Source organism: Xiphias gladius, chromosome 22 (assembly GCF_016859285.1).
Source record: "Xiphias gladius isolate SHS-SW01 ecotype Sanya breed wild chromosome 22, ASM1685928v1, whole genome shotgun sequence".
In the NCBI taxonomy this organism is placed as follows: domain Eukaryota; kingdom Metazoa; phylum Chordata; class Actinopteri; order Istiophoriformes; family Xiphiidae; genus Xiphias; species Xiphias gladius.
In genome coordinates this window covers 1947267-1967872 of record NC_053421.1, presented here as the reverse complement: position 1 = coordinate 1967872, position 20606 = coordinate 1947267, and the positions used below count along the sequence as shown (strand labels likewise).

The following is a 20606-nucleotide window of genomic DNA, read 5'->3' as shown; positions in this document are numbered from 1 at the left end:
TCTGGTGAAGGTACAAGGCTGGAATCCTGGTGGGAGGGTCTGGCTTTACAATGCTGTCTTGTCCAATGATATCTTCGAGTTGTAAAGAGTACCACTGGGAAGAATAAGCGGTAGGAGGTCTTACTGAGACATTGTTCTCTGTCATTGGACTTGCTGACTAAGGTTTTACTGTTGTCAGTGATCTTTTTTAATCTAAAGAATAAAAACAAAACACAAAGAGTAACAACAGATGTAAAAAGGGTAATTTTATCCAGTTTATTTTAAGAATAAATCAAAAAGTGTTACACGGAAATTACAATGTAGAAAATATGAGGCTAAATTAAGTTGCATCCTTAATTTTCCATAAAGCCTCTGAATTCTACTTTAAACTGTTATCTCTCTTTCCTCCACATTTCCACAGTCACTTTCTCAAGTACTAAATGGGAAATTCACATGAACTAAATGGGAATAAATCCTGACAGGGACTACTTAACCAGTGTCAAGAATCTTTACATGAATGATAAGATTTTATTTGTCTTATTTAGGGAAAAAGAAGATGAAATTGGAAGGCTGATTATGTAAGAATACCCTTTTTTTTCTGTATATATTCTGAATACTGATTGCATGTTCTTTTCATTGTTTAAAACCACATAATCAGCCCTGAGAAACAGTGCCAGAGTAAACCCAGCCATAAATGCCTTTGTGGAGCTGGATTCAATCTAGTCAAAACATTCATGAATATAAAAGCATCTTTAATCAATGATGACAGTTGGGAAACAAAAAGTGTTTTTTTAAAAACACTAGTATTACTTGAGTTTTAATTGTACAGCACACTTAAATTCCTCTGTTTAATTTTCATCTGTGAGCAGACAGGTAAATGTTATTTGCAGGATGTTAAAGACACTGGAGGCCCAGTCCAGACAGAATGCTTAAATCCACACCACGATCAATCTTGTTTTGCCTCAGAAGCCGCTCACTGAATGTTGGGATTGAGCTGTGGGGATGAGGCACACCAGAGTGGTGTCTATGTAGGAAGGGTGGGTGTATGAGGTCAGCTAAGACTGTATTTGACTATTTGTGGAGAAAGGTATATGTGGTTGCATGCCCCAGACAGCCTGGAAGCAATGTTACAAGTCCACAAACTCCTGCAGGCTGTGTGTGTGTGTGTGTGTGTGTGTGGTGTGAGGACACAGGGACACCTCTGGAGGGTTTACCTTAATGACACTGCACTCTATGTTTCCTCTTAAGAGTCAAACATTGCTGTTTCTGTTGAGGAACTCAGTGTTTCCATTTATCTAAGGGTTATAACACTTGAACGCCATAATTGAACATTTTGTCCAAATCAGTCTTCCTCATTCATTCAGTACTGTGTAATGAATATTTAGTTAAACTGATCGTGCTTTGCTTCCATTTTGTGTCACTGTACTCACAGCGATCAAAGCTTGCTACTGCAAAATGGATGTATCCAGTTAACCCTGACTGAGCCAATAGCAGTTGGAAAACCAAACTTCTCTCCAGATGCTTAGTCAGACAGAGATGGTGAGCGTAGGGATCTGCCACTGGCTGGGCTGTTACTGTAGGTGTGGGAGTTGTCCCTCTCTCTCTCCTTCTCCTTGTCCTTGGTTTCGTGCTTGTGCTTGTGCTTGTGCTTGTGCTTGTGCTTTTTCTTCTTCTTCTTGTGCTCGTGGTGGTGGTGGTGATGGTGGTGGCTGTGCTCAGTCCCGTGTTTGGAGGACGAAGAGGTGGTCTCTTTGGAGAAGGATGGCAGCGGCATGGCAGGCATGGAGAGCATGGACTGTTCAACTGACGGTGGCTCTTTACCTAAAAAGAGAGAGCATGAGTGTGTCTTACCTAGTTATGGGTTTATTTGAAATATGAGTGGTGTGTGTGTGTGGTTTTTTTTGTGTGTGCGCGTACCTGGTGTAGAGGGTCTCTCTAACAGATTGAGATGATGGTGAATGAAGGCCTGACTATCATGAACAGTCTCCATATCAATATCTTCATCTTCCATGGTGTTAAACTATAACAGACCAGAACTACATATTAATACCATGTGAAAATCACCTGTATATTTCTTGTATAATAAAGACAAACATTACAAAACATTTTTATTTTTGTGAGCCTTTGTAGAAGACAGACTTTACAGAAACAGAATATTGCAGATGTCAGTAAAACATATGTCCATAAATAATTAGCCTGAAAAAAATTTTCAAAACAGAGCACAAAAGACTTTAGAAGAGCACGGCAAAGCTGAGCAAAACAAAGCAGGGGTGTAGAAACAAGTGAAGTCAGAAGTCCTTTACCCTGATCTTGTAGCGCCCTCCTCTTCCATCATCATCCTGTTGCTGCAGTACCTGTCCAGGCTCTGGAGGGGAGTCCAGTGGGGTCTCAGCCTTCCTCTTCAGGCCCTGAGGTGGCTGGCCGACCCCACATACCCCTAATGAAATAGGATCTGGCTCTTCATCTACCTGTTAGACACAAACAAAGAAACTTGACTGTCGTATTATAGCTTACTTATTATTCTTTGTAATAATGTAACATTAATAAGAATGTGAGTTTGCAGCACATTGAAATTAGTGTATATGAAACCAATGGGGAATTAATTTTTGAGCAGAAAAAATGGAATACTTAACATGATTACATATTAGAATTTCACTGTCAGTATCTTTGAGAAATTGGCAGCAGCTTCCTGACCTTTGTCAGTATTGTCATTTCATTCTGTACAGTAGTTAACCTGGGCCCAGGCTAGGTAATACTGATTTAGTCAGCTGTCACAGAGATGTTATTATAGCCAAAAGAGTCAAAAGGGTGCCTATTACAGTGATTATGGTTACAATGGTGATGCAATGAGAATGAGGTAGAGCCAAATTATGTTGGCAGTACTATACTGCAGTATCCATAATTTCGTAGATCCAACCTAAGATAAAAGTTTTTATGAAGTAGTTATCTGTATGCTATCTGAAAATTACAATGTAGCATTACTCAACCAAAGACATTCAAACAGAAGGAAACAGAGACCCCCATGCAGCTCACTGATCACATCGCCATTGGCAGAGAAACCAATGAAACTCGAGTTGTTGCGTGATGTAGTGTGTCTTTAACTAATGTGCTGGTTGGCTGAAACCACACAATTTCCAATCAAAATACAAATACAACTTGTCAAGGAATAACTTAAAATGTATTTCAATCACTAGTTCATGACAGACATTTTCTATTAACACTCAATTAACTGTCCTGAAAATTAAATGACCCCACACCACTTACAGCTGTGTAACTCATGCCGACACCATGGATACCTATACTGGCAGGCGTGTCCATAACAGCGCTAACCCCTAGTTCAGGCTTGATGGTTGGGTTAAGCACAGCTTTCTTCTCCTTCAGGTTGAGCACGAGGCCCAGTTCTGGCAGTGGCAGGCAAGAAGGCCGGGTCAGACCAAACAAAGTGTAGTAGAGGTTCACAGCGTCACAGCGTAGCCGCCAGTCATGTGAGGTACCTGAGAAAAAGAAGGTGAGATGGAGACAAAAAGTGAAGTTGTGGGGTGTCCTGATGACCTTGGGGTCTAAGATGCTGGCAATGTCACTGCAACATCCCTTGTTCAAATTCAGCCAAGGATCTTTGTTGCATGCCATCCCTCCTTTGTTTTCCTTAGTTTCCTGTAACCCCGCTACTGTCTGCTACCAAAATTGAGAGAAAAATGTCCCAAAAAATACTAAAAAAAGCCTGTCAGGTGATCAAACACATTACCATCAAGGTTGCCCACATAGCAGAGCAGCCACCATCAGTGGAGGCACTAAAATAAATGCAAAGAGAATGAGGTAGAGAGAAATGAAAAGTCAAGTGACAAGAGAGAGGCAAGGAGGTAGTGTGAGGAAAAGGGAAAAGGGAAGGAAACAGGGAGGGAGAAGAAAGCTACATCGAGAGTTGGAGGAAACAAATTTCCAGAGTTACCAGCAATCCTGATCTGAGGTAGGGTTCTTCAATTACACATTTTACATTACGTTCCCAGAGATAATATGAGCACAACTAAATATGAGATAATGAGTGACATGAATGCTAAATGCATCATTATATGGTTAATTTAGATGCAGTGTGTTGAGAAATTGAATGAATTAAACAACAAATATTGCTGAAGAAAGTGATTCAGAGGCCAGGCGCCTACCATGGGGAGTGGACTGTGGCTTTGGAAGAAGGTTGAAATAAATGACTCTAACAGCAGCAGAAAGTACTTTGAGGTTTACGTTCTTAATGCGCTGACCTTCAGCCAGTGAAACATCATCTTGCTTGAGCGTGGTGTTATGGGGGGGGCTAAAACAATACATTTTCATGACATAGTCATTAAGGTTCCCACACCCTGGTCACTGTGTATTTAAATTGGCAGCACAGTCCGGTAGTCCTACAGCAACCAACACTGACTGATCGACAAAGTTCACTGGAAATAATGATCATAAATATTTTTGTTCATCCCTCATGCTTGTAGGTCAATAAATAAATAATGTGTTGCAAAAAAGAGCTCAATGGTCTTTAGGAATATGGAACTGTGAACATATACTTATATATATTTGGGTTCTGAGGTCATGTTTATTTGGACTGGCAGACTGAACCGTTATGGCCTTGCTAGCTAGCTGAAAGACACATAGGACCCCCTGGAAGAGAAAGTAATAATGAAACCTGAGGACACAATAGAAGGCAGAACCACGTAAGTATAAGGTAGAAGCACTGCATCAAAAAGCATGATTGGAAGAAACAACTGTATAATAATGAAAGGAAAAGACTGGGAGCTCAATATTTCTTTTGAAGCACCCTCTCAGCCAATGAATCTACTGTAATTACCTCCATGGAGAACGTGATACTTGCTGATACAGATGCTGAATTTATGAAATGATGGATAAATTTATCTAAGAGACATGAGTACCGTGTCTGATTATAGTGTCTGATTATATTCTTATTGTAAGGGACTTTAGTTGGAATAGACACTGGAGCAATGTATGTGATTCTCTCTGTCTACTAAACAACATAGAGAACAAAAATCATATGAACTGAATAAGCAGGCATAAAAAAATAGACCCATGAAAGAGGCAGTATAGGGGTGGTGGTAAACTAGCTTTTCTTTGATCTCTGTCAATGGAAACCCTGCTGGGTTCTTGGTCACTTCAGTTACCAAAGCCATTCCTGCCTGGTTACTGAGTTTGGCAGCTCAAGGAGCCCTGGTGCTTCCAAACTTCTACGACAGAGATGGAGCCAACTGTGCTATTAGAAACTTTCAATGCTTTAGAAGTTTTTAAAAAAAAAACAACTTTAAATCAAGTCCATGACATGCCATGCTATAACAAAATTTGGAAGGGCTGTTAGAACTTTCTGAAGCCACTGTTGTTTTTGAAAACATTCAGGCAACACCAGTAGCTTTTGAAATATCTCCTCAGATGTATGAAACCCCAGTTTAACCAGAAGAGAACTGGTAAAATGAGTCTGGCTCCTGTTGTGGAGGATATTGTGCTTTAGAGTTTTCCAGTACAATGGTGAATAGGCACTGCTGGTTTTGCTAGACAGTAAGAAAATGTCGATCATCAGGATTAAATAGTTTCTTTTAAGGTGACATACAAACATAAACAGGTCTCTGCTGCATTATGTTTTGTCTACAAGGAAAATGAATTTTAGCTCAAATGGATTTACTTAAACTTTTTGCTGGGTGAAACCAAGGAAATATGAGTGAATAAAAAGTTTTCTTGGTTCTGTTGCAGGCACTGTGTTAGTTGTTATAGTGCTGTGAGAGCACTTATTGCAAGAACTAAAATTACTGCCTTGTGGCTATATGTCTACGCCAGACAAGGTGCAGGAAATTTGGTAACAACCCTACCCTTCTGTTCCTGAGTTGTGGCGTTGAATAAAGGCTATAAAAGTGTTTTTGGAGAACATTATGATGTGACAGTGAAGTTGACCTTTGACCACTTGGATATAAAATGTCATCACTTCATCGTTTTATCCAATTAGACATTTGTGTCAACTTTTGTCACAATTAGTGTGTGAATTATTGAGTTATGGCCAAAAAAGTGTTTTGTGAGGTCACAGTGACCTTGACATTTGACCCCTAAAATCTAACCAGTTCATCCTTGAGTCCAAGTGAATATTTGTGCGAAATTTAAAGAAAATCTCTCCAGGCATTCCTGAGATAACACGTTCACGAGAATGGGAAGGATGGACAGACGAATGGACGGATGGACAACCCGAAAACATAATAAATACTGAACGTGCATTAACCGGACTCTCATCAGTATAATTTTCCCTAGTTTTGATTAGATCCTAAGAGTCCTCATAAGAGCAGTGGAAAAAGCTAAGCTGTATTTTGTTCTTGAGTGAAATAGCCAAAAAGAAACTGTCCAAAACCTATTAATCATCTAATGCATTTTGAATCCAATATTGTATATCCCCAAACCTAATGAGACATGTGCAGCCTTAGGCTAGTGTTATACTTTCCACATCCACAAGTATGTGAGGCGAGTGACGTAAAGTCATCAGAGTGTACACAAGACTCTTTGCGGACATCCGAGTCCCTTCAATTTGGTATGATGCTACAAGGGCACCAACTGCGCATTTTTTGCACCAAGCGGACTCCAAGCAGACTTATACCAAGGACAGCTTGGGCCATGGTGTCCGCAGCTATCAATGTGTGCATCCGCAAGGTAGTATAATTGAAGCTTTAGTGTTGAACAACTCTTTCCCATCATAAAAACTTATTTTGACAGTAATGAGAGAATTTCACCATCTGAGCTGCTAAAAGACAGCTCAGTTAGTACTAACAGATCAGAAGGTGATGCACTGTCCTTTTCTTTATCTACTGGCTGTCGGAAAAGACAATTAAATTTGGCAGGAAAATGGCAAGATAAAAACTGGAATCAAGTGCCACATTTGTTTTGATGTCACAGTTGCACAGCTTCATTCACCACACCCTCAAAAAGCCATCCACTGCATCTGATCAACAATGATGTGAAGGATTTAGAAATGGCTGGATCATATCTTGTCACGAGCTCCTCAAACCACACTGATACACTACACATACAATGCTACAGTGACAGCCTGCTGAATTTCTATCAGTCCAATAAAAGTTTATAATCATTTCTGTGCAGGCGTGAGTAGGACAGCTTGACAGACTCAGTGACACACAAGGATTTTTTATCTTGCCTTTCATAAAGAGTGCAGGCGCATGTATATGTTTGTGTGGGCTTTTTTTTATATCCCGGTGGGGACTTTAAACTGAATGCACACTAACTCATGGGGACTCATATCACTCGTCTAGACAGAATTGAGGTCCCCATGGGTCCAGACTACTTTTTGAGGGTTAAAACTTATTTTAGGATTCAGGGTACAATTACCTTAAGGTTAGGGTTATGGTAAGGCTTGGGGTTAGGCATTTAGTTGTGATGATTAAGGTTATGGTAAGTGGCTAGGGAATGCATTATTTCAATTAGTGTCCTTACAAAGATAGAAGTGCGTGCATGCGTGTGTGTGTGTGCATGCGCCTCACCTGAGTTCATGAGCTTCCAGAGTTGGTCGACCAGCGCTTCATTACAGAGAGCAGAGTCTGTTGTCTTTGTGAAAGGTGGATTCTTACATAGCATACCCAGGATCTTATGTCTGATTGGACAACAAACAAAAAAATTTAGACAAGCAAAAAATAAGAAAGAAGATGGAAACCCCCACAATAGCTGTTTGTGTGTCAACTGTTCAGTTATTTAACATTAACTACAGCCTTCTTTGAATAACAACCATGCATGATCACTTATCCAGAAGGTAAAATAAACTACCACTACAAATCAAAAACACCTTTGATTTGAGGTGAAATTTGGCAGTGACATTCTCTTACTTTAAAATTAAACCTTTAAAGATTTTTGATGACACAGCCTGTTTTCCATTTAAAATTTTATAACCATGTTACTTAGACGGTGTGACAAAAGTGCTAACATGTAACTAACATTCCATATGTGCTAACATTCCATATAGGGCTAAATTCCATTGGTCCTGAGGTAAACAGACATCAGACCATTAGTAAACTTTTTTCTCATATTCTGGCCATATTGTTGCCATGTAATAGTAAAATGTATGACAGAACTGCCAACAAATTTGAGAAGATGAGATGTAAGGACATACAAAATAAGAAAAAAAAACCTTGAGACAAGGACATTGTAATGTAGGGCATGAATATGTGTTAAAAGAGTGCATATGTGCACTAGCAGCAAGTATGTGCTAGGTGTTAGCTGACCTGACATAAAGAGCTGGGTCATTCTGGACCATGATGAGCAGCCACTGCAGGTCTGCTGTACTTCTTTCAACTAGAGAACAAAAAACAATTATCATGTCCTACTTATACACTTACTGGCATCTTATCTAGGGGATCTGGCCCATGGCAGCAAACAGACCTCGTCCTATCAGTCCCACATGCAAATAAATATAATGTGTTTAATTTTTTTTTTTTTTTTTAAGTGTAAAATGTTGGGGATTCAAAATATAGGTTAAAATCAGTTTGTACTGATGTGGTTATTTAAAAAATCTGGGTATTTACAGGAAAACTCTCAGCAGTAAGTACCTTACACATACTATGAATACTATGCTCTATCCAACTCAATTGGTTTCCCCAAACTTATAACAGACTCCGACTGATTAAAGACTAATATAAGAGCCACTAATGCTGATCTCCAGGGGCATGTGAGCTAGATCAACGAGCTCCATAAGAATACTACTAATAATAATATAATATAAAATATAATAACAACAGCTAACACACTTGTGTTAAATGTCCTACCTCTTGTATAGTCCACCAGAGCCTCCAGTGCAGCAATGCGAACGTCTACAAAGTGTCCATACTGAGCATAGGACTTGAAGAGTGATGGGTCGCTGGGAATATGGCCATTCTTCTGAAGCTGACGAATTGCTCTCAGACAGCTAGAAAAAGGGGGAGGACAGTAAAGTGAGTGAGGAACTCAGGAAGGTGACTAATAGAAAATAGAAGAGGCTATGAGCCTTTTCCTATGTCTAGATAATACCAAAATGAGCTTTTTGCTTCGTAAATGAGAAATAAATGATAGAATCCTCACATCCTAAGACTTCATCTTTATCATCCACTGACTTCATTAACCTGGTGTTTCCTACATATGCTAAGCTAAACGTTATGCTGCCTACAGATGTCTGTCTGAAATGTAAGAAAAACAAGTAATACAGACATGAATAATTTAAACACGAGGAGAAACATGGCAAAGATTGACCTTATATTCTGAAATTCCCATTGATGCTTACAGGCAGAGGACATGAAAACTTTTTCAAATAAAGACATTTTATATATTTTGCATTATAGTTTCATTGAAATGTGTCTACCATATCTGCAACTCCAACATAAATTAAAAAAAAACAACAACAAGCACTTCTAGTTATTCAGTGGTCAAAATAGGTTTGAACCCTTCCCCATATCACTGCATACTACACTATTTTATTTGTTATATAGGAGACCAAATTCAGTTTTTATTTGGACATTGGAACAGAGAAAACTTTACAACAAATTTATCAGGCTCTCTTACGAATAGTAAGCAACATGCCAGCATTTTTAAATTATTTTGTCATGTGGAACTGATATGAAGAGCTGCCAGGAGAACATGTTTTAGGAATACATCCATAAACATATACAGGAACACATTTTACTGTGTACCTGACAGTGATGGTGTTTCTGAAGCTAGGCAGGAGTTTCTCCATGTTGAGGAATCGGGTGATCTCCTCCAAGATGAGACGGACGTCAGCATTTAAATTGTCCACTGTCCGCACCTCATTGTTGATGCTGATGGCTGGGGTCAGAGAGTTGGTCAGTGCTTCAATCAGATCTGCACGGTAGTAGTTATCTGAAAACTGAAGACATGCAAGAGGGAGAGGAGGAGAAAGGAAAGAGAAAAAGAAATGAAAGAAAAATTAAAATCCCTCTTTGTGGATGCTGACCATTGGGGCCAAAGATTTACTTTTGGCATCTATAAAATAGCAAAATTTAAAAAAATTTTTTTAGGTTTTTAATATGGCAAAAGAAGCCTTCTTATCACTCATGTTCATGACTCCTATTAATATCGTCATGATAAATACGGTATATGTATTTGTTTGTTTTTGCTTTAAGTCTTTAAGAGTTACTTTGTTAGAGTTAAAGTGAGTAAATGTGTGTCTTTACTTTGTTTTTTCTGTTGTCGTTATACTTGATGAGGTCAAGTATAAAGTTGAGGACATCTTTGGGACAGAGGTTCTGGACATCTCTGAGTAACGCCATGGCCACTGGCATTGTCTGACATGGAAAACAAAGATGAAACAGCAGTCATGATATGATTCTGCTATGAAAAAGATGAAAAAAACATAATTTGAAAGCTCAGCTTTACAATGTGTTTTATTGTAGTGCTTGGCCTTTTACATAGAAACAACCAATGCTGGAAATTTGAGGCTGATTTGAGTGATACATCATTTGTTATTTGCTTTTTAACATGCACATAAAAAACATTTTTCGTAAGGTTGTTCTAAGTGGAACATTAGAACAGCTGAAAAATAAACTTGTCAGGGCTGTCTGGTGAACAATATATGTAATAGTAACACTGTTTATAAATGAACTCAGAACATATTTGTGGTATTTACCTACACAAAACTCTGGTTTCTTATCAGCAAATATAAACGCCAGTACTGATGCAGTATATCTGTGATAAGCTAAAATCAGACAGAGGTATCAGCCATTCTGATACACCTGTTGGGCCTTCTTGTAAGACCAACAATAAGGCCTTGAATAAGAGTTCAAGTTTGGTTGTACAGTCTGTTGAGGGCGGCTTGGCAGCTAACGACGCTGTTAGTGTGAAGTATTGTGTGTTAAACTGTTTGTTCCTGCCAGTGCATTTTGTTTATTTGATGTACCTTTTGCAGGAAGTAGCTCTGGAAGTTGATGAAGTTGTTGGTCTTGACAATGTTGGGACAGCTTTTACAGCAGAACATTCTGGTGAACAGGGACTTCATAGCTGGCGGGCCCTGCCATGTGCTCACCATGGCATTGGCTATCTACAAGGTTTGCATGCACCAACGAGAACAGATTAATACAATTTTACAGTGAAAGTCATTCAATTACTTAATTCAATTCAGTTCAAGTTGCAGCATGTGGTGGAAAACATCTGCCAGCTGTCCTCGGTCTGCTGTCATTACAGTAAAATATTAGGATTAGATTCAAGATTTCTGCAAAGCATATGAAATGTAAAATGCACACAGAAGTATAAACTACACACAAGTTGTAGTAGTTATTTAAGAAATACTGTATGGCACACAAATGACAAGTCAAGAATGTTGTAAGTGGTATAAGAATGTCCTTTCTGCCTGTTATAACTTTTGCAGTGAAAACTAAACTACAATGTAAAATTCAAAAGTGCACATGAGCAGCTCATGAGGTTTCCATAGGTATGAAGACCAGTGGCTCCAGTGGTCTTTGAGTTCTAACAGGATATTGGGGAATTTATGTTAATGTGGTAATAAAGAGCTAAGGGTCACTGGCACAGGATGTTGTCATTTGGTTAGATAAATAGAGCGGGTGTGCACACCGGAATGTTCCTGTATGTGTGCATGCATGCATTCACGAACACGTCTTTAATTTTTGTGTGTCAGTTTTTCAACATATGCATGCATTTGTCAGTTTTTATGTGTCTTTCCCCATGATTTTCAGCTCCAGGTTGTTCCTTCTTCCTTCCCACATTTTTTTTTACCAAAAACCAGCAATTACATGCTGTCCCAACCAATCATAATGCAGCCAAGTCCATCTGAGGGTTAAAGTCAGTCATATTTCACTTTGTGGTCAGTGTGGGTATGTAAGTCTGTGAATGCATGTGTTTATGTGCATGTTAAGAGTGAGTGAGTGTGTGAGTTGGTGAGTGTGTGGGTTGGTGAGTGTGTGAGTTGGTGAGTGTGTGTAGTAGTAGTAGTAGTAGTATAGTATAGTATAGTATAGTATATACCAAAGACCAACACGGCAATTTAATGAAAGACGTGAAGTGCTGCCATTTCAGCCTCCACTCAGTTTATCATGTTGTGAAAATATTGTTTCAGGTGGAATGGAATGGCGGAAATCCAGTGGGTTTAAAGTTGGAACAGACCAAATCCAGAGAAGGGAGAATTTCCTGTAGCTACAGAATAGGATTATTCAGTCAACTGAGTTTAAGTGCAGCAAGGGTTAAACTGACGGGTGGCCATGCTAGCTTGGAAGTTATCTTTTGTTATAATACTGTAGCTATTTTCACAATATTGTTTCCACTAAAGATTTTGTAAAAATTTTACCAAAATACTAAGTAGATAGAGGAACACAAGTTATGCGCAATATGCTTTCATCTACCATTGCAAATGAAAAAGTTTTGTCTCAAATTTTTGACACAAATTCAAAACAGAACTGACTCACTCTAGTTTCAGTGCCTCGCTATAAACTGAACGACTTTCTCTATTTTGTTCCTCTCACCATGAATCATTCGTCCAAACATCCCAAACCTTAATTTCTCTGACTACCCTAAAGCCTTACTTTCTTTCCTCTTTTCCCCGTTTTCTTTGATCTACTAATCCTCCCACATACTCCTCATATCTCTCCCTCAAGTCTCACTCCACTTTTGCCAAGCTTACTTCTATATATATTCTACATCCGTTCCTATTTTGTGACTTTCTGTATATTACTTTCAATAATTTTTATTGCCATTTGAAGTTAATTCCAGAGCCATTTGAAACACACTCAAGATTGTGTTCCACAACATAAACCCGATTTTTGTAACCTCTGACACATTTAATGAGTCACAGCAAAGAACCAAAACAAAACCAGATCTTGGCCACCTGGAACCACAGGTTTTGGAAGGCCCAAGTTCAAGACCTTACATTGTTAATCGTTTAGATCATTTGTTTTTGTGGAAATTAGGCTCATTTATACTTCAGTGAAAAGGTACCATGTGACATGTATAAACAACAGAGGAGCTCTGTTAATAGTTCAGTGACAGTACACTCATTATCATTGCAACCAGATATCAAGAGGAGCTGAGAAACTTTTCATTCAAAGACAGAAACAGTAGACCATAACCGAATGTTGCATATTTATTTTGAAGAAGATGAAGAGAAGGTGGCCGTATGACCAAGACCAAGCTGATTTTGGGAATATTAGGGAAAATTAATTTTCACCTTTTGATAATCTACTCTATCCACACCATGTGTAAATCAATCACTACTGAACTCCCATCAGTCCAGCATCTTGCCATCAGCCTCCATATTCTAGTCAGATTCCACATCCAGTTACAGTTGTGCCTTACATATGAAAAAAGCAAGTATGTGACACCAATTGCTGACACTCAAAATTTGTCAGCTTGAAGTCAAAACTATTATCTTTGCATCATGTAGTAAGTTTTTTGCTGAAGTATAAATAAAGCTTTAGTGACAATAGTGGTGACTTGTATTTATATTAAGGGTGTACCTATGATACAAACACCAGAGTTCCCCTCAAATGTTGTGTGGTGAACTGATTGTAGGTCACATGAATACACCCTGTAGTGTCACATGTTCATTCAGTAATGTTCTTCCTTAGCTATGCCAAGCTGCTGCCCAGAGGCTTTGTTTTATAAATGTCACTGTTCAAAACCCTTATGCTCCATTGTTGCTGAAATACACCCACACCCACACCCACACCCACATCCACACACACCCACATCCACACACACACACACATCCACACACACACACACACATCCACACACACAGGCACACGTATACACATACCCTGGCCAAACAGAAGCAGGCCTGCATCCGGACTTTGTAGAAACATTGTTCTTGCTCTAGGATGTCAGTCAGAGCCAGTCTGGAGGCGGGGGTTGGGAACTTTTCCAGCGCTGAGATAGCCTCCTCCTAGCAGAGAGATATGGTAAACACTCAACCTTTGCAATTAACTAAAGGCTAAAAGAACACCAACTCAAATATGTCTAATCAGCTTTGGTTGGCTAAGAAAGCAGACACACATATACAGCATATAGTAACAGCCAAATTAATCCTTAGTTACAACCTGCAAATGAAAAGAGCACCAGAATATACAGTATGAAATGTTAATTAAATGTATCTGACTTTAACCAGTGACAGCAACACTCAAATTGAGAAGCTGCTACATATATAGTTTGGTCCATACGTCTTTGGACAGTTGTAATTTTGCCGCAGTACACCAACACAATGGATATGAAACAAAGGTATTCAGATATGATTGAAGCTCTAATTCAAAGGGTTTAATAAAACTCTCACATCAACCGTTTAGGAATTCCAGCCATTTTTATACATAGTCCCTCATTTTCATAGGCTCAAAAGTTATTGGACAAACCAACATTATTATAAATTTAAGGATTATTTTTAATACTTTGAAAAAAAATCCTTTACACTCAATGACCACCTGAAGTCTGGAACCCATGGACATCACCAAATGCCGATTTTCCTCCTTTGAGATGTTTTGCCGGGGCTTTACTGCAGCTGCCTTCAGTTTCTGCTTATTTGTGGGTCTTTCTTCCCTCCGTTTTGTCTTCAGGAAGTGAAAAGCAAGCTCAGTTATGATGACGTCAGGTGACTTGCTTGGCTATTAAAGAATATTCCATTTCTTTGCCTTGCTTTTGCCTTGTGGGTCATTAACCATCTGTACTGTGAAGCACCATCCTATCAGTTTTGCAGCATTTGGCTGAATCTGAGCAGATAGTATAGAACTATACACTTCAGAATTCACCCTGCTACTTCTATCGCAGTCACATCATTAATAAACACGAGTGACCCAGTTCCACTGGCAGCCATACATGTCCATGCAATAACACTGCCTCCACCATGTTTTGACAGATAATGTGGTAATGCCTTGGATCATGAGCCATTCCTTTCCTTCTCCATGCTCTTCTCTTCCCATCATTCTGGTTATATCAAGTTATTCTTGGTTTCATCTGTCCAAAGAATCTTGTTCCAGAGCTGCGCAGGCTTTTTTAGACTTTTTCTGGCAAAAGTCTAATCTTGTATTTCTGTTCTTAAGTGTTACCAGTGGTTTCCACCTTATGGCAAACCCTCTGTATTTACATTCATGAAGGCACCTCTTCATTGTAGACTTTGAAAATGATGCGCCTACCTCCTCAACATTGTTCCTGACCTGGCTAGATGTTGCGAAGGGTTTTTCTACACCAAGAAAAAAACTCTAATCATCCACTTTTGTTGTTGTCCGTGGTCTTCCAGGTCTTTTGGTGTTGCCTCTGCTCATCAGTGCTTTCCTCTATTTTAAGAATTTACAAAATTGTTTGGCCTTTCCTCAAAATTCTGCCATCTGTCTGATGTTTGTTTTCCAATTACTTTTGAGCTTCTGAAAATGTACATCATCAATTACTCTTGGCTAATAAAAAGGAATGAGTAATGCTGTCTCTTTTTCTGGTACCACAGGTTAGGAGTCTCGCTGCAGCACTCTGCATCAGTTGCAGGTGAGATAAAGAGGACTAGCTAATACTCAGATACAGAAAGTTCCAAGAATGCAGCCTTGAGGAGATTAATGCAGTGGTTACAGTCTTCACGTAGTTGAGAGGTAGGATGGACTTCAGTTTCAGCAATGTTTCTCAGATGAAGATAGCTACCTTTCACCACAGAGTTGATCTGTTTTTCAGATTTCAGTGCTGAGTCAAAAATGACTCCAAGATTCCTGGCATGGGCATGAAGGTTCAGTGTCAATGGTCCTAGGTGGCTAGCTATAATCCCTGTGGTGTTAGGGGAACCAAAAACAATCACTTGTGTCTTGGTGTCGCTCAACTGAAGACAGTTAGCCATCCAGCTTTTCACATCCTGGAGGCCTTTAAGTTTGAATGTGACAGTGGAATCCCCTAGATTCAATAATAAGTATATTTGCATGTCATCAGTGTACTAGTGAAAAGAGACATGTTTGCAGAAGATAGACCCCAAAGGGAGCATAAACAAATCAAATAAAGGCCCTAAAATGGAGCTTTGAGATACTCCACAAGTGATAAGGGCAGTAGAGGAGGAGAAACTCAGAATCTTAACAGAGAAAGATCTTTCTATTAAGTATGATGCAAACCACTAGAGGGCACATCCTTGAGGCGGTTTAAAGGAATGCACTTATCAACCATGTCAAAAGCCACACTGAGGTCTAAAGGTAAAATGGCACATTTACCAAGAAATCAGTAGGTCATTTGAGACTTTGAGAAGAGGTGATTCTATGCTATGACAAGCCCTGAAGCCTGACTGGAATTTCTCCATGATGTTGTTACTGTCCAAATAGGACAGAGACTATGTATAGACAACTTTCTCCAGAACTTTGGACCGGAATGGGAGGTTAGAGGTGGGGCAAAAAATAATTTAGGTCTGATTTGTCAAGGTTAGGCTTTTTAATAAGAGGGTGGACTATTGCATGTTTAAAACAGGATGCGACAGTTCAATTTGCAAGACTGCTGTTTATAATCAGCGGAACTAAGGGTCCTAGTGTCCAATACTTCCTTTACAAAGTACGTAGGAACAATGTCCAGGGGACAGGTGGTGGACTTTGTGTGAGAATTTCTATCAAAAAAGTGGGATAGAGAGACAGGCTGACAGACACTGAAGATAGCAGAGCAGGCAGGCACCGGAGAGGGATCTTGGGTGGGCGGGGAAATATTAGATTGTATGTTATAAATTTTTGTTGAGAAAAAGTTTAAAAAGTCCATACAAATGGCTGTGGTTACCTCAAGACAGGTAGCAGCAACAGTTTTGACAACTGAATTAATTGTGTGGAACAGAACTATAGGGCTGTGGGAATTTTTGGTGAGAATGGTGGCAAAATATTTTGCTTTCGTAACTTTGACAGATTGCTTGTAATTTGCAGCCTTTCAGTATCTCATATGAAATCTGTACCTGTATCTATCTTTTTTCCATTTACATTCAGCCTTTCTACAAATTTCCCTATGAGCACAGGTGCCGTTGTTCAGCCATGGCTGTAGTTTGGCTCTTGGGTTTTTGACTGTCAGAGGGGCAACAGAGTCTCAAGATGTGTCAACAGACTTAAACTTTGTGACCAACTGTTCAGTGCTCAATTGAAAGGGCTGGGTCTTAATACTACTAAATAGAGAGGAGGCTCTGTCAGCACCTGAGAAATTACTTGTAGTACAAATATTTATAGAGCAAAGCTAACAAACAGGTATTTGAGAATTGGGGACATTATGAAACAGGGTGGAGAACCTGACACACTGATGGTCTGAGACACCCAAATCGTCCATATCTAGGGAGGCAATGGTCTAACCTAACCTGAATACTAAGTCAAAGGTATGGCCACGGTTGTGAGTTGGGCTGGCAACATGCTGAGTAAAGTTAAAAAAAAGAGTCCATGGTTCCAAGAAATTCAGCAGCAGAGGCATTGGATTGAGTGTCCACATAAAAATTAAAATTCCCAAAGATTAAAATCTTGTCAAAGTTTAAAACAATTGGTAATAAATACTCAGAGAATTCAGTTACACATAGCAATGGATTTGTACCACCTGTTTTAAACATAAAAAATGTTGTTAACAGTAGAATCAATGGGAATGGGAATGTAAATAATATTGTAATTTTTTAAAAAATGACCGCAATACCCCACCACATTCACTAAACCTGGGTGAGCTAGAAAAGTCATAATCTGGAGAACATAATTCTAAGACCCGGCTATATACGCCAAACTCCAAACAAGTTCCAGTGAAGAACAAGAAATCTAGGAGGGTGGAAGGGATAAACTCATTTAGAATAAAATTCTTATTTGAGAGAGACCTCACAATTAGGGGTGCCAGTTTACACATAGTGATTGGAGATGGGACACTGGTGCGTTTTATGTAAAGAAGATTTTGTTTACCCTTTTAAAAGAGCAGACCATCTTATCACAGCCTCCTCAGAACCCTGCAAAGAGAGGAGGAACTACCTCATCCTTTTTCAGCTTTCCCATGATTGACTGCTGCCAGATTTGTGTCAGCAACAAGTGGAGAGCAGACAGCAGCACTGGCTGCAGCTAGAGAGAAGTCCAGGTTGCATGGTAGCAGTTACTGGACTACGGGGGAGAACTACCAGAGGCATTTGTCGGGGTTCAGTCAGAACCGCAGGAGCATCAGCTGGGAAACCCGGAGTGTCGTCTGACAGGGTTGTGGTTGGAGAGGCTTAGGCAAAGGGGTGAGGCAGCCCTATCTGAGTGTCTCTTTCGACCGTGGACCACCACTACGGCCCAAGACAACTGATGTATAAGTGTCGAGTAGGAGGAATGCCAGGGACAAGTGGAGGGATCCCACAGGGCTGTGTCCTCGATGGCTGCACTGAGAGAGGCAACACGCTTGGACTGCCCTGCTGCTACATCTATGGTGCTGGACAGAAGGGAGACTTTCTTTCTTTATAGTCCTTAATGTCAGTGATCTTTCTCTTTGGTTTCTGAAGGACCAAACAGTCCTCATAGGGCATATTTGGCAAGGTTGTAAAATCCAAGAGTAAGATTGTTTAAAAACTCTCAGTAAAAAGCGACCAACAGATAAAACAAAAACATATTCAAAGGAGAATATGTTTACCAGAAACACAAAAAATAAAAGACAAAATATTAGAGATAATGTTGTAGAAACCAACAAAAATTAAGTTTTTGGTTAATTTTTTGAACAGAGTTCTTAAGTGATGCCGACACATATGTATATGCATACAAAAACAAGTTAGTGATTTAAAAAAATTTAAAAACAAAGCCACCGTGGAAAACTATACTCTTGTCATTAGCCTACCTGTGCAACTACATCCCTCTCATAGCGCAGCTGATACTGCCACATGAAGTCAGCCTGCTCAAACTCCACCTTCCTCAGAATGGACATGTCTGGGTCAATCCGGATCCAGAGGAGAGGAGAATCAGCACTGCAGAGGAAAGAAGATAGAGGGACACATTAAGGGAAAGAGATGTAAAGTACCTCAACTCAACTCAAACAGGTACCTGTAAGTACATGTAGAAAATAGTTCCCAGAGATCTATAGTGCTTTCACACAACACTCAATTTTAACAAGGTATAAATGATATGAATCGTGGATATAGTCAAGTAAATTTACTAAAGACAGCAAACAGTGACAGCAGTAATGTCTTACTCCATGGCTGTCAAATCCATGTCAACCTCCTCTCCGTTCATTAGTGGGATCTTCTTTTTCTTGTTTCTGAGAAAAGAAACCAACAGAACAATTAGCGATTAGAAAATCCAAAACTAAAGCCCAACATCGGGCACATTCATTCACTTTTTTAAAAAACTATTTGTCATTGATATTTCTGTTACACTAGAGTAGACAAAAGTGAACTGAGGGAACAAACACCAAAGCTACAGTAGAGACTGAAAACATCAACATATCAGGTAGAACCAGGAAAAAAACATGTCAACTTTAAGATTTAAATTAACTCACAGACACTGGCTGTCATATACTGGAAATAATGTATGAAAACTACTTTTATGATACAATATCACAGCAAACACATACTCACAGCAAATAATATATTATCACATTGCTTATCATTTAAAAACAATTTACCAACATAAACATATATATACACACACACACACACAGGATGTATATATATATACACACTCATTCACACATACAATATATAAATACACATATGCATATAAATACACATATACACACACACACACGCACACACACACACACACACACACACACACACACACACACACACGCACACGCACACACGCACACGCACACACGCACACACACACACACACACACACACACATTAAATATAATAAAATATTAAGTATGCAAAATTCACTAATCATGAGAGAATGAACTAGTGTGTTTTTCTGTAGTATGTACCGTCTGCTCTTGGAGTGGCAGGGGATGTCATGTTTGAGGCTGTTCTCCTCTATCTGCAGTGTATGATTGAAGGACCCATCCAGCTCCTGCACTGTCACCTTGATGGGACCCTGCAGGGAAATATACATCAGATTATTTATCAGAAAAAAGTCCAAATCCTGTGTGAACCAATGAAGTGGGTCAGGATTTTGATGATACATGTAATAGTTCTTTTAGCCCCTTTCAGACATGGGATCTGCCACATTCTTGGCTTCTTTATCTGTTATATACATGACTTTTAGTCTAAACACAGATAACAGACTCATTCCACATACTGTATCTTAAGGTTTTACCACATATTTCTGAGTTCCAGATGATGTGTAGTCCTGACGGATCTCTAGCTCTAGCACGTTCCTCTTCCTGTTAAAGGCAAAACTTCCAAAGAATTTCACCACACCACTCTGATCTCTGGATACCGAAAGTTAAGATATATGAAGATGACCAAGAAAAGTTGGGGTGAACATAACCAGTAGAGAGAGAGAGGTGGTGCTCAGATCTGCCTGACAAGTTATATTTTTTACTAATGACATTTACATGACTTTACAAGTTTTGACTTTTCAATTCAAGAGCAAATGATGAAAAGGTAAAAACTCTCATAGTGTCAGGTTTCCAAATTTGTTAAGAATTATTCGTAAAAAGTTATTTTTAAAACATTGTTAAAAACTTTTCTAATAATTTCTTCTTGTAAATTACGTCTTCTTGTTAGGAAAGCCATTTCTTGTTAAAATGTG

At 39.2% G+C, this 20606-nt stretch overlaps 1 protein-coding gene across 1 annotated transcript in view; it reads right to left on the bottom strand.

Annotated features, from left to right (window-relative positions):
• taf2 (TAF2 RNA polymerase II, TATA box binding protein (TBP)-associated factor) overlaps window positions 1-20606 on the bottom strand; it is a 31872-nt gene continuing 11266 nt past the window's right edge. Inside the window, exons 14-28 of the mRNA XM_040117708.1 lie at window positions 20169-20283; window positions 19837-19946; window positions 19102-19167; window positions 18751-18877; window positions 13763-13888; window positions 10895-11035; window positions 10173-10283; window positions 9672-9865; window positions 8775-8914; window positions 8235-8304; window positions 7500-7609; window positions 3244-3473; window positions 2283-2447; window positions 1897-1999; window positions 1-1800 (exon numbers count right to left, since the gene is read on the bottom strand). Coding sequence (XP_039973642.1) covers window positions 1502-1800; window positions 1897-1999; window positions 2283-2447; window positions 3244-3473; window positions 7500-7609; window positions 8235-8304; window positions 8775-8914; window positions 9672-9865; window positions 10173-10283; window positions 10895-11035; window positions 13763-13888; window positions 18751-18877; window positions 19102-19167; window positions 19837-19946; window positions 20169-20283 — 2107 coding nt within the window. The 3' untranslated portion in view covers window positions 1-1501. The remainder of the gene's footprint in view (window positions 1801-1896; window positions 2000-2282; window positions 2448-3243; window positions 3474-7499; window positions 7610-8234; window positions 8305-8774; window positions 8915-9671; window positions 9866-10172; window positions 10284-10894; window positions 11036-13762; window positions 13889-18750; window positions 18878-19101; window positions 19168-19836; window positions 19947-20168; window positions 20284-20606) is intronic.